This window comes from Balaenoptera ricei, chromosome 3, assembly GCF_028023285.1.
Source record: "Balaenoptera ricei isolate mBalRic1 chromosome 3, mBalRic1.hap2, whole genome shotgun sequence".
Classification (NCBI taxonomy): domain Eukaryota; kingdom Metazoa; phylum Chordata; class Mammalia; order Artiodactyla; family Balaenopteridae; genus Balaenoptera; species Balaenoptera ricei.
Window position 1 is genome coordinate 166,978,969 of NC_082641.1, and position 27,995 is coordinate 167,006,963.

A 27,995-nucleotide genomic window follows, 5' to 3' on the forward strand; every position below is an offset into this window, starting at 1 on the left:
AACCACTTCCCTACATAGTGTGGCTTCTGACTCCTTCCTCATGTTCACCTCCATAGGGGCTGGCGCTCCCAGTCTCACTGAGTCCCCAGTCTACCTCACTGTACACATGAAGTTCACATGGATTAAACAACCACTCTGATAGTGGCTCTGAAATCTGGTGAATCAGACCCAAATCCTGCCTTTGGTGAACTTGGAGACAAGCTTAGGGACTGTCTTATTCCATAAGGGCTGCTATAACAAAAATATAATAAACTGAGTGGCTTATAAACAACAGACATTTATTTCTTACAATTTTGGAGTCTAGAAAATCCAAGATTAAGGTGCCAGCAGATTCAGCAGATTTGGGCCCTCCTACTGGGAGCCCAATTTCTTGCTGTGTCCTCATACAGTGGCAGGAGCAAGGGAGTTCTCTGGGCTCTCTTTTATAAGGGCACTAATGACATTCATGAGGGCTCAACCCTCATGACCTAATCACCTCCCAAATCGCCACCTCTGACTACCATCATATTGGGGATTAGGTTTCAACATAAGAATTTGGGGGGGCAACAAAAATGTTCAGTCCATAGCAGGGACTATGACATATGTTCAAATAAGTGTGACAAGTGACAGATGATGGTGTTTGTCAGAAATAAAATAGGAAAAACCTTGGGATGCCAGAGGTGGGCTTCTTCCTGGATTATATCTGCTGAAGGCTGGTGTCATCCATTATGTAGGGAGCAAGTAACAATCAAGATACAGAGCTATTTCATCAACACAAAGATCTCCCTCTTGCTGTGCCTCTGTAGTCACCTCCACCCCACTCCCTACCCCCCAATAAACACAACCCCTAGCAACCACTAATCTGTTTTCAGTCACTATAATTTTATCATTTATAGAATCTTATATAAATAGAATCATGCAGTATGTGACCTTTTGAGATTGACTTTTTCACTCTACATAATTCCCTGAGGTATATCCAAGTTGTATCCTGCATCGATAGTTTATTTGCTGTTAGTGCTGAGTAGCATTCTGTGGTACGGTGGTACCACCATTTGTTTAACCATTCACCTATTGAAGGGCATTTCAATTGTTCCCTGTTTCCCTGTTTTTTGGCTGTTACAAATAAGGGTGCCATGAACGTTTGTGTACAGGTTTTTGCGTGAATATCAGCTTTCACTGCTCTGGGATAAATACCTAAGTATGTAATTGTTGGGTCATATGGTAAGTTCATGTTTAGTTTTGTAAAATATTGTCAGACTCTTTCCTAAATGGCTATACCATTTACATTCCCACTAACAATGAGTAAGTAATCTACTTTCTCTTCATCCTCGCTAGCACTGGGTGTTATCACTGCTTTTTATTTTAGCTATTCTGAAAAGCTTGTGGTGATATCTCATTGTGATTTTAATTTGCACTTCAACAACGTTGAACATAAATGTCTTGTCATGTCATTGGCTCATTTCCTAATTGGATTGTTTGCATTTTTACCATTGAGTTTTGAGAGTTCTCTATTATATCCTAGATATGAGCCCTTTGTCAGTTATGTCGTTTGCAAATTTTTTTTCCTGTTTGTTGCTTGTCTCTACATCCTCTTAACAAGGTCTTTTGCAGAATAAGTTTTTAATTTTGATGAGGTCCAATTTAATATTTTCTTTTGTGGATCATGTTTTTATTGTCATTTCTAAGAACTCTTCACTAAGTCCTAGGTCCTAAAGGTTTTCTCCTGTTTTCTTATAAAGTTTTTATAGTTTTATGTGTTACATTTAAATCTATGACTCATTTTGAGTTGATTCTTGTGTAAGGTGTGAGCAATTTTTCAAATAAGTTGTATTATTCTTCTACTAATAAGTTTTATATACTCATGGTAGAAAAATCAGCAAATGCATGACATTACAGCAAAGAAAATTTAAATTTTTCATAATCCTACCACATACAGAAAATCAGTTACATTTAGATGTATGTCTTCCCAGCTTTTTTTTTTAAATCCTTTGTTTTTTTATTTTTAGATTCCTTCCAATTCCTTTTGAAGATGAGGGAAGATTTCAAAATGAAACTTAAAGGTTAGATGGAATTTCATTCTCTTTCTTCTTCATCCTTTGATTGGCCAGTTTTGTAGATGAGAAAACTAAAGCTTAGAGAGGATAGACATCTTGCCTTCTGAAAAGTCCAGTCAGGACTTGAACTCAGCTCAACCTGACCACCAGCCATCATTCACCATGCTATACTCCGCACAAGGCTGGATTACAAAAAAAAGCCAACTGCTAGCACACAGAAAAGTAGAGGCAAAATTATTTGTCCAAGGCCTGGGGTCGTTTGGCAAGCCCGCTTGTAACTAATATGGAGGTAGAATATATCCTAACAACTCTGGCCTGGAGGGCTAAAAAAGGTACCCAGGGAGAAATGAATACTTTGAAAAACAACAAATTAAGCATAGAGGGTCAGAATATTATACAGCTATTAAGATAGAACTTAAGTGTGACCAGTGTTTTTATTACTAAAATAGATTATTTTCCGCAGGTGTCACAATAGAAAAATGGGCAGTGAAAGTTTCTAGAATAAAAACTTTCAAAAAGCAGCTATAAAAGATATTTTGGGAACAATTAGGGGAAATTTGCACGTGCACTGGTATCTGATGATGACAAGTTAACGTTAATTTTCTCAGGTGTGACATGGAGTAGTGTAATACTGTCTGCAACTCTCAAATGGGTGGGAGGCTGGGGAAGCTCTATCTGTCTAGAGAGAAAGAGAAAATGTGGCAAAATATTAACCTATGTCGTATGTAGGTAGAAAGGACACCAGTGTTCGTTGGGTCATTGTTTTAATTATTTCAATTTACTTTCAAAATAAAAAGGTAGATGTTGGGGTGGGAGAGAATCTCCTGACTTCTTTTCATAGCAAAACTTGCCTGAGCCATTGTGAGGAGCTAAGACCTTCCTGAGTCCCCCTCTAGGTGACATCTGCCATTCTAATGGTAGTTTGGGCATTCGGGGAGATTTTTTTTAACCCTGGGCATTGGAAGACTGGCACTTGTGGCAGCACCAGGGTTTTCTTTTGGGATCATTTAGCGCTGTCCGCAATGTTCTTCCCTTCCTAATTAAGGTATTGTAGGTATAGGACAATGATTCACAAACAGCTAGTACCCCTTAACCAGAATAACTCTCACCTCTGGTAATTACTTTCTCCCAAAAAGAAGCAATACTGTATTTTTGAGGTTAAGTTGAAACAAAAAGCGAACTTTCCCTGACCGGGAATCGAACCCGGGCCGCGGCGGTGAGAGCGCCGAATCCTAACCACTAGACCACCAGGGAGCACATGACAGTGAATTCTACATCGAGCTAGACTAAGTGTAAAAGGTGTGACGTAAACTGGGTTCGTGAATATGATTACATGAACCTCGGGTACTTAACACCGGTTCCCTTTTCCACCTAGACAGTCTCTCGGCCACTGTAAATCCGAAAAAACAGGCAGTGGAGAACAGCAGGAACGGTAAAATCTGAATATGGCTGCCTTCTCAGAAAACAGGAAAAAAAAAAAAAAAAAACGCCAGCAGCACGGGGGAAATGTTCTTACATATGTTAACCTAGCCGAAGGTGGCAAAAAGCACCTGTCAGAAGTGGGATTCGAACCCACGCCTCCATTCGGAGACCAGAAAGCCCACAGGGAAGGTACACACCTTGAGTCTGGCGCCTTAGACCACTCGGCCATCCTGACACGCTGCAAACTGCTTACTCATACAGAGCCTGCTTCCTGCGGCAGCCTGCTGCGCTGCCCCGCCTCACGGTCCGGGCGGGCTGTCGCTGGATCCGCCCGGCCAGGGCAAAGGAGAACCGCCTGTCGGGCCCCGGCCGCCAGCCGCGGAGCTCTTGTAGGACACCGGGCACTCCGGAGTGCCCAACCTCGCTCTCCCGGGCGAAGCCGGAAATCGAGCCGAATCTCCAGAAGCAAGGACAATCCCGCTAGAAAACCAGAGGGGTTAGTGACCACCCGGCCCAGCAAAGGAGGGAAACTATAGCAGCAAAGGCAAAGAGAAAGCGCCAGGATGCAGCCCACCCGTGGTACCCGCCACTGCCAGATCCCGGGTTCCCGCCGCACATTCCTGGCCCTAGCTGCGAAAACTGGCTAGACGAGTGAATACGAGGAAAGCACTGGAATGTACGCTTGGCACAGGGTAAGCGACAGTGATTACTGTTGTTGCTTCAAAATTATGAGGGCTTTCTGCCTTATTGTCCCTGGCATACCCATCCTCTTAAGGTGCACCCCTCTTCCTCTGCCAAGTCACCCAGCCGTGGTTAGAGATAATGGGGAGATCAGTGTTCAAGAAAAAAAATTCATTCATGACACTTGTTAAAGCACTGTAAGGAAGACTTTATTCAAGGGGGGCGTTATCAAGATATGTGTAGGTACCACTGCACCAGGGTCTTGCAGTGGGGGAGGAGAGATTGGACTCAGCTCTGAGTACAACAAGGTAGAGTGGAAATTTATAGCCAAAGAGAGAGGTGGGGGGCCGTCACTGGATGGAAAATTACTAAGGGGGGGATTCTGTACAAACCGATCTAACAGGGTTCTTGCTGAAGGTAGGCCAGGATATCAGACATCACCTGGCAGATGGTAGAGGACAAGGAGCCCCATTATATATTCAGGGTGATCACATATCAAGGATGGGGCATTCTGGTTAAACATATTTAGCAGGATTCTTGCTAAAAATGGACATTGTAGAGAGAAACATGGAAGTCCAAAAGACAGGCCTAGTTGAAAAAGAGTTCAGGGGAGCAGTTAACAAAGGAGTGCAAAGATAGCAAGAGTGCTTTAGCATCAAATGGAAAGTCCCCACTCCTGTGCTCCAGACCACATGCCATTCACTCACTCATTCATTCATTTGTTCATTGAGACTTTATTGCTATAGCAGTGAACAAAGTTCCTGCCCTGGCAAGCTGACTGACAGTGAAGGGCACAGTCAGCACAAACAAACATACAGGCTGTAAGGACAAAACAAAAGCAGGGCAATGAGATGGTGGAAGTCTATTTTTAGACCGGCTTGATCAAGTAAGACCTCACTGCAGTGACTTTTTCTAAAAATAATTTTCGAAAAGTAAAACACATGACTCCCATGCAAATATATGAATGATGCACAAGTATCAAGATTTTACTCAACTCATTAATGAGGGGCTCTGTAAGATGTTATAACCAATTCAAAGGAGATTTTGAAGATATTTTTTTAATAGTCAGCCAAAGGAATGTTGAAAAGAGATTGCTAACAGATGGAAGACAGGTTAATATATTAAGGGTATAATAAACTGTGATGTTTAAGGTATGGTCACTACTTTGGGGTTGTTTTTTTCCACTAGAGATAAATCAGGTGCATCTCTTGACAAATTTTATTTGTATTGCTATAAATAGGAATCTTTGGCTTTGCTCTCAGACAGAAACCGGTTTTCTACCAGTTAATTTCTACCCATATAGAATTGTAAAATAAAGTCAGTAGAAGCCAATCAAAGGTGCACATGGAAGCAGATAATCCCCAAAAGATCTGCTAGACAATGCTAAGCTGTAAGGACACCTAGTGTCCAAGAGAATCAGAGCCGAATAGCAGTTAAAGCACTAAAAACACATTTTATCCGGAAACTACTGCAATAGGGGAAAAGAGACCTTATATAATAGAACTGGGCTCAATTCCAAATACAGCAAGGAAAAGTGGGGATTTATAGCTAAGGAGCAGGGTGGGGTCTCTGGTTGCAAAATGGCTAAGAAGAGACATCAAGAGTAGAGAGATTCTTGCTAAACTGATGTAATAGGATTTCTGCAGGCCAGGGTCATCAGATATCACCTGGAGGATGGTGGGGATAAGGAGTTTGATTAGCTGTGGAGGGTGATCAGGTATTAAAGGTGGGGGGATCCTCACTAGACTAACTAGCAGGATTCTTATTAAAATTAGACTCTACAAGGCAGGACATGGAAGCGCAAGGTCAAGGCCTAGTTGAAAAGAGGACTCAGAGGAGCCTGACTAAATTTTGGTCAAAGAAGGAACTTTTGTCACTAATAATCTCTTTTCTATTTCCAAGTTTGGATAATCATTTCTTTCACATTGGAGCCTTAACTGAAGGGAGGACATAAGCATTGAGAGAAGGGGAGGGATGTTTTCCACAACCCTGACAATAATATCCTAATTTCTCTGGTGGCCTACTTGGCCTTCAGGAACTTCTGGCCAGCCTGACCTTACCTCACAGTCTCCCATGTACCCCAGTGAGCTACCTGCTTTTTCCTCAACATGCTTGATCTGCCTTCATTCCTTCTAACTCACCCAGAAAATCCTCTGAGACCCTGGAGGGCAAGGACCAGGGATGCAGCAGGGAAGAAAACAAAATGTCTGTGCTCAAGAAGCTCACATTCCAGCAAAGAAAGATGGAAAATAAATAAAATAATTATATGTGGGGAATGATAAGTACTGTGAAGAAAAATAGAGAAAGAAGGGTAGAGAGAGATGTAAGTGGTTCAGAAGGCCTCTCAGGATGTGGCTTTTGAGCAGACATTTGAAGAGAGTCAGGGAGCAACCAGATAGAATATCTGTGGGGAGAGAGAACAGATGCAAAGGCCAGAAAGGAGTGCAAAACAGACAAAGTGGCTGGAACTGAATGAGAGGGCCTGGTGCCAGCCTGAGTGAAGAGGAGAGCTGAGGTTTGGTAAGATATGGCCTGCTTTCCAAGGATCCTCTGCCTGCTATATGGAGAGTGGACTGCAGAGTGCATGAATGCAGCAAGGAGAAGAGTTGAGAGGCTAGTGCAAGCTCCCTTGGATGGACCAGGGGAACAGCAGGCCAGGTGGTGAGAGATAGTTGAATTCTGGATATATTTCTAAGATGGAGCCAATAAGATTTGTTGATGCACAAGAAGTAAAGAAGTGGCGTCTAACTAGAGGAATTTGGGCCTGAGCAATTGGCTAACAGGGAAGGCAGGGAGGAGGCAGACTGTGGAGGAGGGAGAGTATTGTTTTTGATCTTCAAGTTTAAGATGCCTGTTAGTCATCACTAATTATTAGAGAAATGCAAATCAAAACTACAATGAGGTATCACCTCACACAGTTAGAATGGGCATCATCAGAAAATCTACAAACAACAAATGCTGGAGAGGGTATGGAGAAAAGGGAACCCTCTTGCACTGTTGGTGGGAATGTAAATTGATACAGCCACTATGGAGAACAATATGGAGGTTCCTTAAAAAACTAAAAATAGATCTACCATATGACCCAGCAATCCCACTACTAGGCATATACCCTGAGAAAACCATAATTCAAAAAGACCCATGCACCCCAATGTTCATTGTAGCACTATTTACAATAGCCAGGACATGGAAGCAACCTAAGTGTCCATTGACAGACAGATGGAATAAAGAAGATGTGGTACATATATACAATGGAATATTACTCAGCCATAAAAAGGAACGAAATTGAGTTATTTGTTGAGACGTGGATGGATCTAGAGACTGTCACACAGAGTGAAGTAAGTCAGAAAGAGAAAAACAAATATCGTATATTAACGCATATATGTGGAACCTAGAAAAATGGTGCAGATGAATCGGTTTGCAGGGCAGAAATAGAGACACAGATGTAGAGAACAAACGTATGGACACCAAGGGGGGAAAGTGGCGGGAGGTGGGCGGGTGGTGTGATGAATTGGGAGACTGGGATTGACATGTATACACTAATATGCATAAAATGGATAACTAATAAAAACCTGGTATATAAAAAAATAAATTAAATTAAATTAAAAAAATTTTTAAATGCCTGTTAGAGGAGTCAAGTAGCAGATAGATACCAGCATCTGGAGTACAGTGGGAGATATAAAGTGGAAGGTCATTGGCCAATAAATTGTATTTATTTGTATCTCTGCCATAAAACAGGGAATTCGCTGGCAGTCCAGTGGTTAGGACTCCGCACTCCCACTTCAGGGGACACGGGTTCTATCCCTGGTCAGGGAGCTAAGATCCCGCCTGCCGCCTGGGGCAAAAAAAAAAAAAAAAAGCCATATAACAGGATGAGCTCACCTGGAAAGTGGGTAAAGAGGCCAAAGACTGAGCCCTGGGACATTCCAATAAGTTGAGAAAGAGGAGGAAGCAGCACAGAAGGCTGAGAAAGAATGGCCAGTGGGAAAGAAAGAAAAAGAGGAGACTGTGGTGTTGTAGAAGCCATGTGGAGAAAGAGGGTAGAGGAAAAGAAAGTGATCAACTGTCCAATGCTGCCGAGGAGAGTAACTTGAGAACCCAGTGGAGCAGGGTTCTGGTGAGGTTGGAGGACAGACTGGAGGTGGTGACAGTACATACTGATGCCCTTTGGGAGGTGTTCTGCCTTAAATGGCATCAGCAATATGGAATGCGAGCTGCAGGAGACCACAGAATCAAGGTTTGGGTTTGTTTGAAAACAGACATTACATGATGTGTTGTATTGATGGCAATGATCCAGTGTTGTTACACTTCTTAGCATTCTCTGGACCCCTCTGGCCATGTGGTGAAGACTATTTCTCATGGTTTTTGTTTGTTCAAAAAAAAAAACTGAGGAGGGACTCCCCTGGTGGCACAGTGGTTAAGAATCCGCCTGCCAATGCAGGAGACATAGGTTCAAGCCCTGGTCTGGAAAGATCCCACATGCGGTGGAGCAACTAAGCCTCTGAGACACAACTACTGAGCCTGTGCTCTAGAGCCCGCGAGCCACAACTACTGAGCCCGTGAGCCACAACTACTGAGCCCGCATACCATAACTACTGAAGCCATCGTGCCACAACTACTGAAGCCCGCGCTCCTAGAGCCCGAGCTCCGCAAGAAGAGAAGCCACTGCAATGAAAAGCCTGCACACCGCAACGAAGAGTAGCCCCCACTCGCTGCAACTAGAGGGAGCCCGCGCACAGCAACGAAGACCCAACGCAGCCAAAAATAAATAAATACATTTATTAAAAAGAAAAACAACCTGAGGAGAAATTGATATAACATAAAATTAACTTTTCAAAGTAGCGTTTAGTACATTCACAATGTTGTACAACCACTATCTCCAAAATATTTTCATCATCACAAAAGCATACCTTGTACCTGTTAAGCAGTTACTCCCTGTCTTAGTCAGCTTGGGCTCCTGTAATAAGATACCATAGACTGGATGGCTTAATAAAAATGTATGTTCTCATGGTTCTGAGGGCCCCACCCTCATGAACTTGTCTTAACCTAATTAGCTCCCAAAGGCCCCATCTTAAAATACCGTCACATTGGGGAGTAGGGCTTCAACATGTAAATTTGGGGTGGCACAATTCAGTCCCCAGCACTCCCCATTCCTCCCTTCCTCTAGCCCCTGGCAACCACCAATCTGCTTTATATCTCTGTGAATATACCTATTCTGGACATTTCATATAAATGGAATCATATTATAGACAATCTTTTGTGCAGGGCTTCTTTCACTTAGCTCACACACCAAGTAAGTGTGCATCCATATTGTAGCATGTATCATTACTTCATTCCTTTTCATGGCTGAATAATATTTCATTGTATGGATATATCACAATTTGTCCATTGATAGACATTTGGGCAATTTTAGCTATTATGAATAGTGCTCCTATAAACTGATGTGTACATGTGTTTAAGTACCTGTTTTCAATTCTTTGGGTAAATACCTAGGAATAGATTGCTGGGTTATTGGTAATTCTATTTTGGGTCATTAGAATCTATTTTCCACAGTTGTTGAACAATTTACATTCCCACTGGCCATGTATGAGGGTTCCAATTTCTCCTATTCCCTCCCCAGCTGCTTTTTTTTTTTTTTTTTTGATTATAGCCACCCTACTGGGTATGAAGTGGTGCCTCACTGTGGTTTTAATTTGCATTTCCCTAAAGACTAATATATTTTCATGTGCTTGTTGGCCATTTGTATGTATTCTTTGGAGAAATGGCGATTTCTTTGTCCATTTAAAAACTTCGGTTGTTTGTCTTTTTGTTATTCAGTTGTAAGAGTTCTTTGTATATTCTGGATACTAGACCTTTATTAGCTATATGACTTGCAAATATTTTTCTCCATTCTGTATGTTGTCTTTTCACTCTTCATAATGTCCTTGATGCACAAAAGTTTTTCATTTTGATTACGTGTAATTTATCTATTTTTCTTTTGCTGCTCATGCTTTTGGTACCCATGACATAAATCACTGCAAGATCCTTTTTGACCCACCTCCTAGAGAAATGGAAATAAAAACAAAAATAAACAAATGGGACCTAATGAAACTTAGAAGCTTTTGCACAGCAAAGGAAACCATAAACAAGGCGAAAAGACAACCTTCAGAATGGGAGAAAATATTTGCAAACAAAGCAAGTGACAAAGGATTAATCTCCAAAATCTACAAGCAGCTCATGCAGCTCAATCTCAAAAAAACAAATAAGTCAATCCAAAAATGGGCAGAAGACCTAAACAGACATTTCTCCAAAGAAGATATACAGATTGCCAACAAACACATGAAAGGATGCTCAACATCACTAATCTTTAGAGAAATGCAAATCAAAACTACAATGAGGTATCACCTCACACCTGTCAGAATGGCCATCATCAAAAAATCTACAAACAATAAATGCTGGAGAGGGTGTGGAGAAAAGGGAACCCTCTTGCACTGTTGGTGGGAATGTAAATTGATACAGCCGCTATGGAGAACAGAATGGAGGTTCTTCAAAAAACTAAAAATGGAACTACCATATGACCCAGCAATCCCACTACTGGGTATATACCCTGAGAAAACCATAATTCAAAAAAAGTCATGTACCACAATGTACATTGCACCTCTATTTACAATAGCCAGGACATGGAAGCAACCTAAGTGTCCATCGACAGATGAATGGATAAAGAAGATGTGGCACACATATACAATGGAATATTACTCAGCCATAAAAAGAAACGAAATTGAGTTATCTGTAGTGAGGTGGATGGACCTAGAGACTGTCATAGAGAGTGAAGTAAGTCAGAAAGAGAAAAACAAATGCCATATGCTAACACATTTATATGGAATCTAAAAAAAAAAAGAGGTTCTGAAGAACCTCGGGGCAGGACAGGAATAAAGACTCAGACATAGAGAATGGACTTGAGGACATTGGGAGGGGGAAGGGTAAGCTGGGACAAAGTGAGAGAGTGGCATGGACATATATACACTACCAAATGTAAAATAGATAGCTAGTGGGAAGCAGCTGTATAGCACAGGGAGATAAGCTCAGTACTCTGTGTCCACCTAGAGGGGTGGGATAGGGAGGGTGGGAGGGAGACACAAGACGGAAGAGATATGGGGATGTATGTATATGTATAGCTGATTCACTTTGTTATACAGCAGAAACTAACACACCAGTGTAAGGCAATTATACTCCAATAAAGATGTAAAAAAAAAAAAAAAAAAAAAAAAAGAGTGGACCAGAAGGAGTGGACTAGAAAGAGAGGTGGTGTTAGAGCAAGATACTTGAAATACCTAGAATACCTTTTGAGAGGAACTGAAATGTTTCCAGGTAGCAAGAAGATGCAGTGCTTAGGACTGCTGGGCAGGACTGAGGAAAGCTTTAAAGCTATTTGGCTAAATTCTACTACTGATGTGATATTTTCTTTTCTAGATTCATTTATTCTCGATTTTTCAATTTTAAAAAATGTTCAAATTCCATAAAATATTTCATGCATAAACTAAATTCTGTACTCACCAAACATATTACACTTCGTAGTTTACACTGTTTCGCCACTTTAGCTTCCAGGCAAGTGGCTATGTAGAATGACAGAATTGTTTAACCCAAGTTTGAATCTCCATCTTTACAACCACTGTGCTATGGTTTATTTTGAATCCACTATTTAAATGCAGGTATATGTGGTACCTTAAGCCATAGAGATGCTATATGTGCCCAAAGTGAGCTCAAATGCTTCCAAACCAAACTGTTAGGAACTTACTTTGGAAGTGAGCATGTGTAGCCGAGTGGGCCAACCCAGTAATGGGAGTTCTCCAAATTAACTTCCATGTAGAATGTAATGTTTATTAAAGGACAAATAAGAATGTGCTACTTGAAGCATAAGGATTTTGAGATAGACTGACTGAACTGGAATTCTACAATTGTTTAAAATTTAGACCACTAGGAGATTTTACCTGGGAAAAGTGTTTTATCACAAACATTGTTTATGATTGATAGGGTATGATGGTAAGTAAAAAGCACTGACTTATTTGGTTTTATTTTTGTATTTAAACTCTTTACAGGCAATGCCCCTGACTGGTTCTAACTCCACTCGGCTGCCTTTTTGCTGTTTCACCTCCTGGAAGTAGATGCACAAGTACAAGATAGCAATGCCCTGGGACTTAAGGTGTCTTCTTACCTTGCTGTAGGGACTGGGTGAAGTGGAGATGATTGGCAGAGCAAGAATTGGGGGCAGGCTGAGGAGGAGGTGGTACCAGGCTAGGGCAGGGTAGGAGTTACGGGGTGGAGGATGGAACAATAATGAAGAGTCAGGGTCATCTGATTTAGAGGAGTCTTTTCTTCCTGCTCATGGAACTTTGTCTCCTTAGTGCCTCAGGGTCCTTCCCCCAAGCTTCCCAGTTGTTTCCCTGCTCTCCTTTGACATTCCTTTTCCCCTGTCCTGCCCACCCCCAAGACAAGATTCCTTCAAGATAAACTGAGCTTTAATAGATCAGCAAGGCCCAGACCCTCAGCTAGTAATGGCTTTGGAGATCCTGGAGAACTCACCAGCATCACATCTGCTATCTCCTAGGCTCCAATATATGGTGTTGGCAGGGAGTAGGTGACTCAGTAGGTCTAGATGCTCGGGTTACGAAGGGGGTCTTATAACAGCTTCTAAAAAGCCTCCCACAGTGCTCTGCCATCTCTCCTCCTCTCTCCGTGTTGGACTGCAGTGGTGCACATGGCAAGGGAGAAAATGTTTCCTGCAAGCCATTCCCCATGACCACCCCCATATCACTGTTCATTCTGTTGTCATGACCTTAAAGTGCTCCAAGAAAATACAGACTTATTTTCCAGTCTCAGTGGAGATGTGAACCACCTCACTTGTCTCCAACAATTTTCTTGTATGCCCCTTGAACACCATCCACTTCTTGCTACCAAGCAACTTTCAGATCCCATCTCCTTTTCCCAGTGTCCACCAAGAGCTCAGTTTTGCTTTCTAGTCTGAAATTACTGCCTTCAGAATATCAAGACTTCAGTTAATAAACTTGAAATAGTCATCTCAACAGATGCAATAGCCAGACTTGGGTTTTCTCGGTGGAGAGGGCTGAGGGGTAAGCATTTTGTTTTAGGCATCATGTTGGGTGTCTTTACAACCCAGGGAGAGGGTTGGCATAATCAGAAGCAGGCCTTACAACAAAAGTTTTTCCCAACACATGTCCTCACCTACTAAACATGCTTCTCACCTCATTTTACTGCTGGGGCTGTTAGCAGGTTACCTCCTTTCCTCCTTTTCCAGGCCTTCTAGATAAACAGGGCTATGGGAAGGACACTGATGGGGAGCATTTTTACACACAGCTATAGCAAGCTTCTAGGATTCTTAAGAGTTGCTTTGTGATCAAGTCCTGTCTATTTAGCTCTCAAGGTAGAGCATTTTCATTAGGGTTTGGGGCTAGGAAAAGAAGGATGGTGTGGTTAGCCTCTGCATGAACTTCAGAGAAAGCCTAAAGGGTGTCAAGGCTGATGAGGCATGAAGACCAACACTCTAATCCAGCAGACTGCAGTCTCTGCTCAGGGCTCCCAACGGGAAGTTTAGCCACAGCTGTTTTAGATACTCCTGGAGAAAGTAAACTGAAGATTGACAATGAGGGAATTCCAACCATGTTTCCCAGTTCTCACTGGTGAAAGTGGCTTCATTTCTCAGCAGTTGAATGGACAGTCTGTGGAGGGCAAGATTCACCAGGTCCTGGTGTGGGGAGGGTGGAAGCAAGGAGAGATGATGGTTCATTTTGGGAACCATCCAAATATGGCCTGGTGAGTGGACTGAACAGACCAGGAGGGGAATGCAACAAGAACAGAACTAGAAGAAAGGACTTCAGAATGCTGGTAACTCACAAATTCTTCTGTATTAGAAGCCTGATGCTGGAAGATGGCAGTAGAGGATTGGTTGGATCCATTTTTGGCCCAAATGTAAAACTTTCTAGGTACAGAGAAAAATAGATGAAAGACAGGCAAGGAAAAGGGGAGAAGACAGAAAGAAAAGGGAGGCAAGAATATGCATGGAGGGCCAGAAAGAAGGAAAAAGGGGTAGTCAGAAGTAAAACAGAAGAAATGACAGTAAATGGAGAGAATAAAACAGGAATAAGAGAGAACAGAGATGAAAGGGAAAGAATAAACCCAGGAAGTGGAGCAGGCTGAGAGGAAAGCAGCAGGGAGCTCTAGATGGGGAGTCCTAGCTTGCCAGGAAATAGGAGAAAAATGTAGGGGGCCTGTGTGGGAATGGGAAGGACTCTCCCTTACCCTTCAGTCCTCATTTCAGGCTCCTCTTCCCCTAGTAAGCTTGGTTTGGATGGCTAGTGTTTTGTCAGCACTCTCTACTTGCCCTTCTGGCTTCTTCACCTCTCATCTACATTTGAATACACAAGCACAACAGTGCAAAGACCTGGTACAGGGGATGAAGATGACTAAGAGGAGAAATACTGAACTAGGGATGGAAGGGAGGAGACAGGACACTTCCTCTATTGGAGGAACCCTATCTTTGTCTGAGCTTTCCTCACCCATCACATACACCCCACAAAGCAGCACACACGAAGCCAGGTTCTACTGAGAGCAAATCAGATCTCTCTTTATTTCCATCTTCACCAGGCGGTGAGGCATAAGGAGTGGTCCAGGTGCCTGGATTCTAACCTCCCACGTTTGCTTGGACCTTTACCTGAGCCCATGACAACCCTGCCTGATTTTAAATGTTTCTTCCTTTTCTGGGTATTTGCTCTGCAAACACCTTCATTTCTTCCGCAACACACCAAAGGCCCAGGTGCACGTATCTCTGCTACAGCCAGGATGATAACCTAGTTATATCTGTAAATCTGCGATTTTCCGCAAGCATTCGGCAGCAGGGCCTGTCCCAGGGAGACCCCAGGCAGAGCCCGCTCCTCCGGACTAGCGCGGGCAGCGCGCGGAACACCCTCCCGCCACACGCCAGGAAGGAGGACGTGTGGGCACGAAACGCAGCTCTCGCGGACAGGAGCGACCGGAGGGCGGCGCGGATCTCAGCAGTCCCGGTGGCCCGGCGCTCGTCTCGTAGGTCCGCTCCCTCCCGCCTGAGCCGGGTCACCTAGCGCGCTATCTGGTTGAAAAGGTCCCGTTCCACCATGTGCACTCTGACCACGGCGTCGCTGGACAGCTGCTGCTTCAGCACCTGGAACACAATGTCTCCCCGCGACCGGCGTCCTGTGCTCCGCCGCGCCCCCTGCCGCAGCGGCCGAAAGCACCCCTGCTGCTGCAACATTCCCGACGACGAGTCTCCCGGGAGGCGGCCTCCTTCATGTCCTCAGCCCTCCCGGGCTGGGACTTGGGTCTCCAGACGCAGGGCGGGCGAGCTATCCTGCCACGAGCAGAAGCGGCCCGCGTCTCTTATCTACTGTCCCGCCCCGCCCACATGGCGTCACGGAGGGCTGTGGCGGGCCACGCTCGGGTGTGACTGTCCGCAGAACGCAGGCACCGCCCGCTGATGGTCAGGGGGCGAGGACAAACGGGACAGGGCTCCTGGAGATGCTAATTGGCTGGAGAAAACAGATGCCGGACGTTGATTGGATGAGGGGGAGACAAAGGGTGGGAGGAAGGACTCGTGCATAGACTTGGGGCCTGAGAAGGTCTAATCCTGTCTGTGGGTCTCATGAAATTTGGGGCATAAACTGCCTGTGGACTGCTCGTTCTCCACTTCAAATGAGCCGTCTCAGGATTTCGGATCACCGGTTTGTTACCACGCTGTAGCAGTTTGGCTCTTCTTGGACCAGGGGAGTGGAAGGTGGTTTTTCTATTTAGAGAGAAGATACTGAGAACTAAGAGGATACAGCAGTATTATTAGATATGGCTTTTCCCAAGGCAGGGGATAAGGAGGAAGCTAGGGTGCCATCTGGAGTCCAGGAAAGATAAATGTCATGAGGATAAATGTAATGTCCCCCACATGGATCCCTACGCCTAGCTCACAAGTTCTTCATAGGGAGACTTAACGAACTTAACGTGAAAAAAGAATTGGCAGTTTCAGGAGACTGTAAACTCTGTGTAACTCAACAGAGCTAAAGCTACAAAAAGCTCAAATTTAATCTTAACCTTTGCAATGGGGTGATAAAATGGAACTCTTAAAGTCTCAGATTGGGCTAAGGTATCACTAAAGGCAGAGAACAAATATAGAGAATCCCCCCTTCCCCTCCATGCCAAAGAAGTTAGTGCTTCTCTTCAGGATTTATTACAAAGGATGAGGCTTGGCTCATCCCTTACTTCAATGATGTAAGAAATTGAAGAGAGGCTGAGAGAAAAAAAGAGGATTTCTTTGGAGAGGGTTATTGGAGGATTAAGGAATTTAGAGCTTTATTATTTTGAACAGTATCAGACTGACAGAACCAAGAGTGTTCTTGGGTCTCAAATCAATAAAGGACTTTTTATTAACTAAGAGTAACCAAGAATTATGGAACCTGCTTGTGATTTCATCCATGGGACAGAGAAATTAGGATTTTGCAGATGTCTAGTAAGGGACCATGAGGGGAAAGAATAAAGTCTTTTTTTCTGTTTGTCCCCTGTGGAGTCCTGTTCTTTTGATGAATGAAGGATCTTCACCAGTTAGTAAAGTATCTGGAATAAGGTGGGTGATCTTTCTTCCAACCTTATACTGGGCAGACAAATATCATGTTGAGTCATTGGTACCACAATTCAAGAGTATGATATCGACAGGACATAGTGGCTTCATCCTAAAGGGTAGCTTATGATCGGACAGCATGTCATTTGGGCTGTTTAGGCCACAGAGGAGAAGCTTGGGATAGCCGACAATCATCATATACGAACAACAAACACACAAGCAAATAAGTTCCTAAACTGATTTCAGAGAACTATAAGTGCTATGAAGGAGGAGGAGGAGGACACAGTGGGGCAGAGAATGACAAAAAGTAACTGAGTAGGTGATCTTGGAGCTGAGATTTACATAAGAAGGAAACAACCCCAAGAAGAGCTGGAGAGTGGGTGCTCCGGAGAGAAGGAACTCCCTCCAGCATGCTTGGTACATTTGAGAAGTAGCAAAAAAGTGGGAATAGTAGGACAGAGTGGACAAAGTGAGGAAAGGTGGGGGTGGCTGAGAAGCAGCCAAGGGCCAGACCATACAGGCCTTGAGGCCATAGTAAGGGTTTTGGATTGTACTGGTAAACATGAAAGGTTTTAAGCAGGAGATTTGCTCCTTCCTGCTTTGTGAGGGTGAGAGTGGAAAGAAGCAGATCAATCTGGCACTTTGCACATGTGATTATTTTAGGGTATTGAGTTGGAGAGATTATTTGGATTATCTAGGTTGGTCCAAATACCTTCACAAATGTCCCTATAAAAGAGAAGCAGAGGGAGATTTGATACAGACAAAAGAGGAGGTAGCAATGTGACCGGGGAGACAGAGATTGGAGTGATGTGGCCACAGGCCTGGGAATGCCAGGTCATCATTAGAAGCTACAAGAGGCAAGGAAAGGATTTTCCCCTAGAACCTTTACCAGAAATATGGCCCGGATGACAGCTTGATACGAACTTCCGGCCTCCATAACTATGAGTGAAAAAATGTCTGCTGTTTTTAGCCACCAAGTTTGTGGATGTTACAGCAACCACAGGAAACTAATACAGGTGACGTGGAGTAAGGTTTTAGCAGTGGAGAGGGCCAGAAGTGATTGGATTCAGATATATTTTTACAGATAGTATCAGCAGGACTAGCTGATGTATCAATATATGGTGTTGGTATTACAGAAGAAGAGTCAAGGATCATTCCCAGGTTTTTGTTCTGAACAAGTGGGTGGATGATGGCAACATTTACTGAGATAGGAGAGGGGCAAGGATTGTTAAGTGTTATGTGTTGGCCACACTCATGTTTGAGAAAATATCAACTAGCTTTTGTCACTGCTATGTGCCAGGCACTGTTCTAGTTCTTAACTCAATTATCAGTGTAAAGTGGGCAGTTAGATATGAGTCTGGAGCTGAAAGAAGGCCAGGCTGGAAATATAAACTGGGAGTCATCAGTGTACTGTATTTAAAGCCATGGGGCCAAATACATCAAACAAGAAGAAAGAAAAGAGAAGACTTGGTCCAGAAGAGAGAGGACTTGGTCCAGGGACAAAGCCCAAACCAGAGGACAGTCAATCTGTTTTGCCTAGACAGTGGATGAAGATCCAACAAAGGAAAGGAGGAGCCGATGAGGAGGGAGGAAAACCAGGAGTGTGTGAAGTGACAGAAGCCAGCCAACCTGTAGTGGAGGTTGGGGCGTTGCATGGAGGGAAATATCTACATTGTCAGATGTTGCTCTAGGGGTAGAGAGGCAGAGAACTGACCACTGCCTTTAGCAAAGTGGCTACCCCAAGTGGCCTAGACAAGCGCCATTCCAGTGGCTCGGTGGAGAGAAAAGCTCCATGCTAGTCAACTGAAAAGGGAATGACGTGCGGAATAGTCCGCAGCAAATCTAGGCAACTTCTCGGATGACTTTTGACGGGGAACAGAGGAAATGGGCCATAGGTGGTGGTTGCCTTGGGGGTCTGGAGAGAGCTCTAATTGGTTTTAAAAGTGTCTGATTCTGCAGCACGTGTTTGCCTCTTGGTGGCAATTGGGAGGGGGAAATCGAAGGTGAAGTACAAAGTAGGAACAACTGCAGAAGCCACGTCCCTGGGCAGATTGAAGGGGCTGGGGTCGGTGCACGGGAGGAGGGCTTGGCCCTACTTATTCCATTTCCCCAAGCCTTTGGTCACCAAGCACAGGCGGTCGCCGCGGAAGCGACCCGTCCACAGCCCCCGCAGGGCTCAGCAAAGAACCTGAACACTTTGTGTGGGAACCAAGGCTCCCAGCAGGCGTTGCGCTGGGCGGCTAGTGCGCAGGCGTGCGCGGTCAGCCTCCGACTCTCCCCTCCCAGGCAAGCCCGGGCCCCAGTTCCAGGCTGGAGCCACCGACGCGAAGGGGGACGGGTTCCTCTTAAAAGAGAAACGGAGGCGGCGCGCGCGAGGTGGGCCCCTGTCCTCCCGCCGCTCTCCGGGCCTGCGCGCGACGCTGGGGAGGCGCAGGCGCAGTCGGGATGAGGGCGGGTGGGGGCGCTCAGGTAAGGCCGGGGTGGGGGTGGGCCGCGGCGGGAGCTCTGGGCGGCCTGGGAGCTGCCTTAGGAATTGGCCCATCCGACGCAGTGTGAGTGTTCAGTGGCGCGGCCCGAAACGGAGTGGGGGGGCGCCTTCCAGACCCCCCGTTCCCCGCCCCCCTGTCCCGGCTCCACCCACAACGACCGAACTATGAGGAGCTCTCCCAATGCACACGACCTCTCCTTCCCTCATCAACCAGTAAAGACCCATGCCCTTTTGAAGATGAAACTGTTACCTTACCCTCTGCCCCTTCCTAGTCGAAATTTCCTTACGCATAGCTCCAGTTCTTCACGTCAGTGGGCCCAGGATCAGGCCATTCTGACTTTGATGCAGTCCCCCTACCTCCCACCCCCAAGATACCCACCCCATAGCGCTAATTTACACGCCCTGTAATGCAAGCAGAGGTGGTTTGGACCCAGTGGCAGCGAATGCTATTGCAGTGGTTTAGTTCTGCCCCAATTCACCGTTGAGGAAACTGAGGCCGCAGCGGAGGGTGGAGCCGGGGCCTCTGGCCCCGGATCAGGCCGGCCCACACGCGTGTCTCCCCGACCCCGCAGGCCCTGGTACTCATGGCTGCCTCCCCTGCGGACGCGTCCCGCAGGCGGCGAGAGAAGCGGCGGCAGCTGGATGCGCGCCGCAGCAAGTGCCGCATCCGCCTGGGCGGCCACATGGAACAGTGGTGCCTCCTCAAGGAGCAGCTGGGCTTCTCCCTGCACTCGCAGCTGGCCAAGTTCCTGTTGGACCGGTTAGGGGCCGGGTCAAGGGTTCTGGCGGAGGGCACCCAGGCTGCAACACCCAGCACCCTACCTGCCCCCCTTTCTCCCACATCAGGTGCTGGCCTGCTGCTCCTTCCCACTGGCAGATTTCTCACTTCAGCAGTAAAGCCAGTGTGATTTGTGGCCTCCCAGGGTCTCCCCCCACCTCTTGGTCCCAGAGAATAGGGGACCCCCTAAGTGTGTGAATGCCCAGAGCTGAGGGCAGTTGGCCACATGGGCCCCCACCTGACCTGCCTCTTGTCCCCCTGGCAGGTACACTTCTTCAGGCTGCGTGCTTTGTGCAGGTGGGTAGGGAATGGCTAGGGGTAGAGGATTAGGAGCCAGAGAGAGAAGAGGGGCAACAGGGAGTGGTGTGACCCAGAAACACCCTCCCTAACGGGATTGGATTAGAGGGAGACTTGAGTGAGTTTGGGAAGAGATGGGGGAGTTGGGGAGCCCAAGGAGGCAGCCTGTGGAGAAGGGAGCAATATCTCAGAACCGTGGGGTTTGGGCTCTGAAGAATGGTAAACTGGATTAGGGACCAGGGTTGCCCAGGGGGTGGGGGTACAGGGCTGTCTGAGTGTGGCTCTCCAGGATGTGAGGAGAGGACCTCCCAGCTCACCCTGACTGTTGCCTTCACTGCTCTAGGTCCGGAGCCTGTGGCCCCCAAGGGTCTGCAGTATCTGGTGCTCCTGTCTCATGCTCACAGTCGAGAGTGCAGCCTGGTGCCTGGGCTGCGGGGACCTGGGGGCCGAGATGGGGGGCTTGTGTGGGAGTGCTCAGCCGGCCACACCTTCTCCTGGGGCCCCTCTTCAGGCCCCACATCTCCAGAGGAGCCCAATCCGGTCCCCCTTGCAAGTACTGGCCAGAGAAGCTGGTGCCCAGAAGCCAGGAGTGGGCCGGAGCCCGCAGGTAGGCTGGGGGAAAGAAGAGTTATGGAGAAAAAGGAGGGAAAAGTGTTCTTGTCCCTGTAGCTCAGAACCCCATTCTTTAAAAATGATCCTTTCTCCATGGAAAAACTCTATGGTGACAAGGAAATATATCCTCAAATATATTTTTAGGTGTGAAAAGCAAAATACAGAATTGGATGTATGGTATATTACCGTTGGTGGAAAAATAAGAGGAGAAAGGAAAATATTTGTATGTACTTATGAATGTATAAGATATTTCTGGAAGGGCATGTAGGAAACCAGGTTACCTGTAGGAGGAACGAGGTGGCTGGGGTATAGTATTGGAAAGGAGACTTTTCACAGTGTACTTTTCACATGGTTCAAAAAAAAAAACTTTTTTTTGAACCATGTGAATGTACCATCTCTAAAATAAAACAACCCCTCCCACTCCAGTAGCCTCTGCCCCCTCTTCCTCCTTCCTAAGAGTCTTCCTACCACTTCAGACCTTAGAACTCCACCTGTCCTCATGCCTCCAATACAGAGTTCCTTCCCCTTTGACCCTACATATGCCAACAGGTTTGGAATCTAAGCATGATGAGAGGACTGAGGAGGCCAGGTTGCCCAGGTGAGTTTGGGGTTCGGGGGGACAGGATAGACCTGGGTGGACAATGGGAGTGAGGGAGCAGGACCTCATGCTTGCCTTCCTTGGACCTGCAGAGGGGTGGAACCCCCGCCAGAGGCCTTCCCATCCCTAGGAGAAGAAGACGGGGAAGAGGAAGATGAGGATGAAGAGGAGATGCTCAGTGATGCCAGCCCATGGACCTACAGCTCCTCCCCAGATGAGCAAGTTGGGGCTGAGGGAGGACGCTGAGCAGAGCAGGAGGAGGGAGGGGGTGACTGGCTGGGGAACCCAGAGCTTTGCAGACTTGAGGGAGGGGCTTGTTGGTGGAGAGGGCAGGGTAGGCTTTGGGGAAGGCAGAAAGAACTAGAGGCTTTGGATTGGGTGGAAAGGAAGTTAGGCTCTGGGGGAAAATGAAAGCTGAAAGTAGGTATGAACAGGGAGCCTGTGGTGGGGGTAGGGTTGTTCTGAGTTTGGGATCTTTGCAATTTAGGGGTTGGGGTTGGGGTTGGGCTGGGGCTGGCTGAGAATCCAGGGAGATAATGCCCTCCTCCTCTTCATTCTCCTTTCAGCAGTGAGCCAGATGCCCCCAGACCACCCCCTTCCCCTGTCACCCATGCACTTAAGGATGGGGAGATACCCCCGGCCCCTGCAGCTGTCCCAGCTCCTCTTGCTTCGCCATCCTCATCAGCATCCTCACTGGGTTCTGGAGCTCCTCTGCCTGTAGAAGTCAGGATACAGCCAGAGCTCAGTGGGACCCCTCAAGCAGACCAGCAGACTGAGCCCCTGGCCAGGTAACCTGATGGCTGAGACAGAGGGCAGGGGCATCCTGGGACATGGCCCTCCCTCGAGGCCCTCTGCTCCCTCTTTGCTGCCCGTAGCCCTGGGAGTCAGGCTCAGTCTGCTCTGGCCTCGGCATGGGATGAGGACACTGCTCAGATTGGCCCCAAGAGAATTAGGTAGGACTGGGGGAAGTGGCTCTGGGTAGGGGAGGGAGCGGAGGGAGGTGGAGGAGAGCCTGCACAAGTCCTCTTGTTTCCTATTCTCCTCCCCCAGGAAAGCTGCCAAAAGAGAGCTGCTGCCCTGTGACTTCCCTGGCTGCGGGAGGATCTTCTCAAACCGGCAGTATTTGAATGTGAGGATGTGAGGGGTACAGGTTGGGTTCTGTGTAGCCTCATGGGTGGAGGAGAAGGGCTGAAGGAGAAGCTGAGGCAAAGAAGCCTAGGGTGTGGGGGGAATTCAGAGCCAGGGAGAGAAGAGTTGGGATGGACGTGCAGAGCTTGCCTACAGTTAATAATCACTAATCCAGATGACTAGCAGTTAAGGCAGAAAACCAAGCCTCAGGTGCACAGCTGCTGCTCACTACTGCTTGTTACACAGGCCCTCTGATGACCACATGGAGATGATGGTGGCATTCCTCAGGCTTTTGGGGTGCTAGTGACTATTCTAAGCACTTGATATGTGTCAAGTCTTTTGATCTTCTCAGCATTCCCATGAAGTGGGTGCTGGTACTACTCCTGCTTTGCAGATGAGGAAACCAAGGAGAACAGAAAGGTTAAGCATTGCCCAAGGCTTCTCAGCTAGTGTGTCATGGTGCTGGGTTCCTCACTCCATCGGGCTGCCTCGCCCTGCTGGCTCATATGGGTGGTCCTTACTCCAGGAGGATTAGGAGACAGACCTGTCCCCAGCCTCACTGCAGGAGAGGTTTGAGGCACAGAGAGAGAAGAGTCCCAGCCCCACACTCAGCCAGAGCTCTCACAGGGTTCTGAGGCTGGGGGGAGGACCCAGACCTGAGGGATGGTGAAGTCTGGGTGGATGGGATTTGGGAGAGGGGGAAGGTCCCCAAGTGGTGGTGAAGCTCTGGGCTTCTGAGAAGAACATTCAGCAGGGCTGGTCAAACATACTTGAGTCTATTAATGGAGGAGACTGAAGTAGCCCCCAGCAGCAGTTTAATTATGGGAAAATGGGATCATGGAGAAAGGGAAAGCGCATGCAACTTAGTGAGCCAGGATGTGAAATTAGACCAGATAAAAAGAGAAATATTTCCCAGAAATACTTGGGGAGTTAAGGTTGAAGAACACACTATCCTTAAAAGTGTTCCAGGTTGAGAAAGAGTGTGTGTGTGTGTGTGTGTGTGTGTGTGTGTGTGTGTGTGTTTCCAAAGCAGATTTAGGAGGAAATGATATAATCCCATGGTGAGCTATTAATAAAAAGTAGGCCATCTCAGTGATACTGTTGTACATTGATATTGATATCAAGGAGAATAATCATACCCACCAAAAAAATATGTTCCCATCCCTGGCAGATGGCAAATCCATAGTTAGGGAACCAAGAGTGTCACCAGAAGTGCACTTTTTTGAGGGACCTGGGCATTGCAAGGTGAGGTTGTGACAAGGAGGTGAGATAATGGAAGTTGAGGGCAGGATAGGGTGAGGGCAGAGTTTGGGGTCAGAAAGGGATGGGATGGGGGTGCTCATGTATAGGTGAGGACCGGCCAGGGTGATGTGGGCTGGCGGTGACAAGGAGAACTGTTGTGGGAGAGGGCAGAAGAGCCTGCCTGCTGGGTCAGCTCTGGTGGTCGCCCTGAGGAGACCATGTGCTTCCTCCCCTAGCACCACAAGAAGTACCAGCACATCCACCAAAAGTCCTTCTCCTGCCCAGAGCCGGCCTGTGGGAAGTCCTTCAACTTTAAGAAACACCTGAAGGAGCATGTGAAGCTGCACAGTGGTGAGTGGTGGAAATGCCTCCTCACCTCCCCACTGTGGGTCCTGTCACCTCCCCCTGTGAGTCCCTTCATCTCCCTTTGTGTGTCACCTTACCTTCCCCCGTGGGTCCCTTCTCCTCCCCCTGTGGGTCCCTTCACCTCCCCCGTAGAGCCCATCACCTCCCCCTGTGGATCCCTTCCCCTCCCTTTGTGAGTCCCTTCACCTCCCCCATGAGGCCCATCACCTCCTATCTGCAGGTCTTGTCACACTGCTCTGGGATAACTCTCACTCACACACTCATCCTGCACTCTCTGTGTGTTTAGATCCTGCCTGCTTGAAACTGTTCTAGGTGCTGGGATACAGCAGTGAATAAAGCAGGCAGTACTCACCTAAGATGTCCACTCTAGTGAAGGGCTACAAAGAGCTGTGAAAGGTGCTTTGAGCAAAGACCTAAGTGAAGGGAGGAATGGAGGCTTCGCCACATCCACAGGCAGCACGTGAGAGGACCCTAAACTGGCATCTGAGGGCATGTTCCAGGAATGGAGAGGAGGCCAGGAGATTAGAAAGGAAGGAAGAGAGGTCAGATAGGTGGTAGGGGCCTGCAAGACCACCATCGGGTTGGCTTGGCTCCTGGCCAAATGTGATGGGCACCAGTGCAGTGGAGGGAGGGACAGAACTGATTTTAAAAGGAGCATTGTGGCTGCCATGTGGAGAATAGGGGATGGCAGGAATGTGCAGTGCACAGCGATAGTGACCTGGACAGTCGAGTTGGTGAGAAGTGGCTGGAGACTGACAAGAGAGCGAAGATGGAGCCAGGGCTACTGTGGGAAGAACGGATTGTCCATGGGTAGGACTGTGGAGTCAGGGGTGACTTGGAGGGTTCCAGCCTGAGCAACTGGGCAGAAGGTGATGTGATTTCCTGAAAATGAGGGAGAAGCAGGCCTCAAGAAAGGGACATGACATTTTATTTGGGACATGCTACTTAGGTATCCCAGAAAATGTGCATCTCGTGTTCAGGGGAGATGTTGGGCAAGAAAAAAGTGTTCATCATGAGCACGTGGGTGGTGTTTAGAGCCATGGGTGGAGTGTTCCTACAGGGAGAGAGTGAACATAGGTAGAGAAGAGGTCTGAGCAGGGCAGGTAGGAAGGGCAGCTACAGAGGGGCCGGTGGGGCAGGTGAAGAGAGTGGTATCTGAGGAGCCAAGGGGAGAAAGTGCTCCAGGGAGGTGGGAGGGGTGAGATGTGCCAGTGCTGCAGAGCTGAGTGAGATGAGGATGCGCACAGGCCCCCAGACAGGGTGGTGGGAAGCCATCCTTGACCAGACGACAAAATGGCATGTGACAAGGGAGATGACAGCCAGAATGGAGGGGGTTCAGAGCAGAGACGAGCTAAGGAAGTGTAGACAGCAAGTATGGACAACTCTTTGGAGTTCTACTGTGAAGACAAGCAGAGAAATAGGTGTAAGTTGGAGGGCTGTGAGCCTGAGCACAGAGATGGGAATGATCCCGCAGAGAGGAAAGGCTTGCTGATGCCAGGGTGGGCTGAGCAACCTTAAGGCGGTGAGGAGGGGTGTCTCTGAGCACAGTTGGAGGGCAGCCACAGGGAAGCAGGGACTATTCACATATATGGGCACAGAAGCAAGTTGGCAAATTGGCTGGCGGATTAGGTGGGGGGAGGATGTGGGCATTCTCTCCTGGCTCCTCTCTTCTTGGTGACTTATAAAACGAGGTCACTGCTGAGTGAGGTTGGTAGAAAGAGGAGGTCGTGTGGAAAATGCCCTTCTGAACTCTAGAAAGTGGGAGAGTGAACTGACCAAGGAGTTGCAGAGGCATTGTGTGTGTGCGGCGGGGGTGAGGCTTGACACTTGTAGTTGTGTGTGAAAGTAGAGCTGAACGTGGGGTGAGGGTGGGAGGTTGTAGGTTGTGTTTCTGCCCCGCTTGGCACACGTGTGCCGGCCTGGAGCAGGCTAAGGGTTGTATTTATCCTGAGTTGGGTTTTAACCAAGCAGGCACAGCTGAGGGAGAGAGGGACAGGTGAGTTGGTAGTGTGAGTGAAGGAAGGCTACCAAGATGCCCTGGAAATGAACTGGGCAAAGAGACGGGAGGGGGACAGTGGGAAGGCAGTGGGCTGCTGGACTGGCAGCCTGGAACCGTGGGATAACTAACAGGACAAGGTAGGGGGCCCTGGCTGGAACTGGGATGTCTGAAATTGTGATTTCAAGGTGGTGCAGTGATGGGGCATGACCTGGGAATGGTGGCTGAGAAGGGTTGTGGGGGGGCGGCCGGGTCAGTGAAGGCCAGGGAACAGGGGACGGGAGTGCTGGACACGTAGAAAACGAACTGCCAGCAGTGGAGGTGGCTGAGGAGAGGGCCTGGAGCCAGAGCTGTGTGGAGTGCAGGAGCGTGATGGGGATGAAGGCTGTAGGGGTTTGTGTGTGGTCTGATGGCAGGGTGTACAGAGCAGCGGTGGGACAGAGGTCTACAGGATGCCATGAAAAGCAAGGCTACCTCCTCTGCTGCAGGAGGTGTAGGAGAAAAACCGCAGCAGGCCTGTGAGAACTGCTGGAGATGGCCGATGGGCAGGTGCTGTTAGAGCTGGCAGGGGGGCAGGTTCAGGGAGAAAGGAGAGGGAATTGGCTCTTGACACCCGCAGGGCGTCTGACAGGTCACACGGCACTGTTGGGGGGGGGGGTGGGAGGAGTGAGATATGCAGGCTGAATCGGGACAGTACTCCTTTGGGGGACAGTGGGGTTGGACCAAGGAAGGGCCTCAGCTTGGGGATGGATGCTGGGCTGTCCCCCATGTGCCCACAGATACCCGAGACTACATTTGTGAGTTCTGCGCCCGGTCTTTCCGCACCAGCAGCAACTTGGTCATCCACCGGCGCATCCACACTGGAGAGAAACCCCTGCAGTGAGTGTGGGGAAGAGAACCCGGGGTGGGGGGAAATGGGGAGGTGCTGGCAGGACATCTGGGCACTTGGGACCAGGAGGAACCCCTGGGGAAGTCAAGATGGGCTGAGGCCCCTTTCTTCCCTCTGCTGTCCCTGGCTCAGGTGTGAGATCTGCGGGTTCACCTGCCGCCAGAAGGCGTCCCTGAACTGGCATCGGCGCAAGCATGCAGAGACGGTGGCTGCCTTGCGATTCCCCTGCGAGTTCTGCGGCAAGCGCTTCGAGAAGCCAGACAGTGTCACAGCTCACCGCAGCAAAAGCCACCCCGCCTTGCTCCTGGCCCCGCAAGAATTAGCTGGTCCACTGGAGTCCTGTTCCAGCATCTCTGCCCCTGCATCCCTGGGGACCGACGAGGGATCCAGGCCCCCTCTGGCTCCTCAGGCTCCCACACTGCTCCCTTAGCAGTGAGCATTCCCCAGAATTTGGGGAGCCAGGGACTGGAAAGGAGCAAGAAGGGCCAGACGACTGGTCCCTGGGGACTAGGGTGATGGGCAGTGCAGGGCAGGGGCAAGACTGTGCTCTAGGGGAGCCGGGCTACTTTAGTCATCCTAAAGGACAGAATAAACCCAGTATTTTACATGGACGTGTGTGAGCAGAGCGAGTGTTTTGGCACCTGAGGTACAGGAATCTTGATTCCTTTGGAAGCAGGCTCTCCTGGAATGTGCCTGAGTGCACCCTAAGTGCAGGCCCTATTCTTCTCTCTGCAAGCCCCCATCTGCACCCACCCTGAAGACCCAGCTTTCTTTCCCAATTCGCTTTGGCACTCCCTCCACTCTTGCATTCAAGCAAGGCGCTAGGTAATTCCAGAGGGT

The 27,995-nt window shown here is 47.9% G+C and overlaps 1 protein-coding gene, 1 long non-coding RNA gene and 2 other non-coding genes across 12 annotated transcripts; 2 read left to right on the forward strand and 2 right to left on the reverse strand.

The window, feature by feature from the left end:
• Window positions 1-3,215: 3,215 nt before the first annotated feature.
• TRNAE-CUC (transfer RNA glutamic acid (anticodon CUC)) lies at window positions 3,216-3,287 on the reverse strand. Its single transcript has one exon. It is a non-coding gene; the product is annotated as a tRNA-Glu (tRNA).
• A 297-nt stretch (window positions 3,288-3,584) lies between these two features.
• TRNAL-CAA (transfer RNA leucine (anticodon CAA)) lies at window positions 3,585-3,690 on the reverse strand. Its single transcript has 2 exons — window positions 3,653-3,690; window positions 3,585-3,630 (listed from the first exon to the last, which is right to left on the reverse strand). It is a non-coding gene; the product is annotated as a tRNA-Leu (tRNA).
• On the forward strand, window positions 3,632-13,192 carry LOC132362859 (uncharacterized). Its single transcript, XR_009502511.1, has 2 exons — window positions 3,632-4,147; window positions 12,209-13,192. It is a non-coding gene; the product is annotated as an uncharacterized LOC132362859 (long non-coding RNA).
• Window positions 13,193-19,026: 5,834 nt separating this feature from the next.
• On the forward strand, window positions 19,027-27,766 carry ZNF692 (zinc finger protein 692). 9 transcript variants are annotated; one of them, XM_059917964.1, is made up of 12 exons: window positions 19,027-19,137; window positions 19,822-20,009; window positions 20,293-20,324; window positions 20,668-20,931; window positions 21,486-21,534; window positions 21,627-21,752; window positions 22,101-22,322; window positions 22,410-22,487; window positions 22,585-22,663; window positions 24,141-24,255; window positions 27,046-27,145; window positions 27,288-27,766. In XM_059917964.1, exons 2-12 carry the CDS (start codon window positions 19,834-19,836, stop codon window positions 27,583-27,585), a joined length of 1,539 nt encoding a protein of 512 aa, XP_059773947.1. In that variant the 5' UTR covers window positions 19,027-19,137; window positions 19,822-19,833; the 3' UTR covers window positions 27,586-27,766. The 9 variants fall into 9 exon arrangements, with proteins under 9 accessions (XP_059773947.1, XP_059773951.1, XP_059773945.1 ...); XM_059917968.1 differs by having other exon boundaries at window positions 20,836-20,931; XM_059917970.1 differs by lacking the exon at window positions 19,027-19,137 and adding an exon at window positions 19,263-19,313.
• The last annotated feature ends 229 nt before the right edge of the window (window positions 27,767-27,995 follow it).

Excerpts from the sequence above, each read along its gene's own strand:
- ZNF692 (XM_059917962.1), top strand. The coding sequence starts at position 19,834 with ATGGCTGCCTCCCCTGCGGACGCGTCCCGCAGGCGGCGAGAGAAGCGG. Across the intron at positions 22,323-22,409 it reads CAGACTGAGCCCCTGGCCAG|CCCTGGGAGTCAGGCTCAGT; the intron begins GTAACCTGATGG and ends TGCTGCCCGTAG. Across the intron at positions 22,488-22,584 it reads ATTGGCCCCAAGAGAATTAG|GAAAGCTGCCAAAAGAGAGC; the intron begins GTAGGACTGGGG and ends CTCCTCCCCCAG.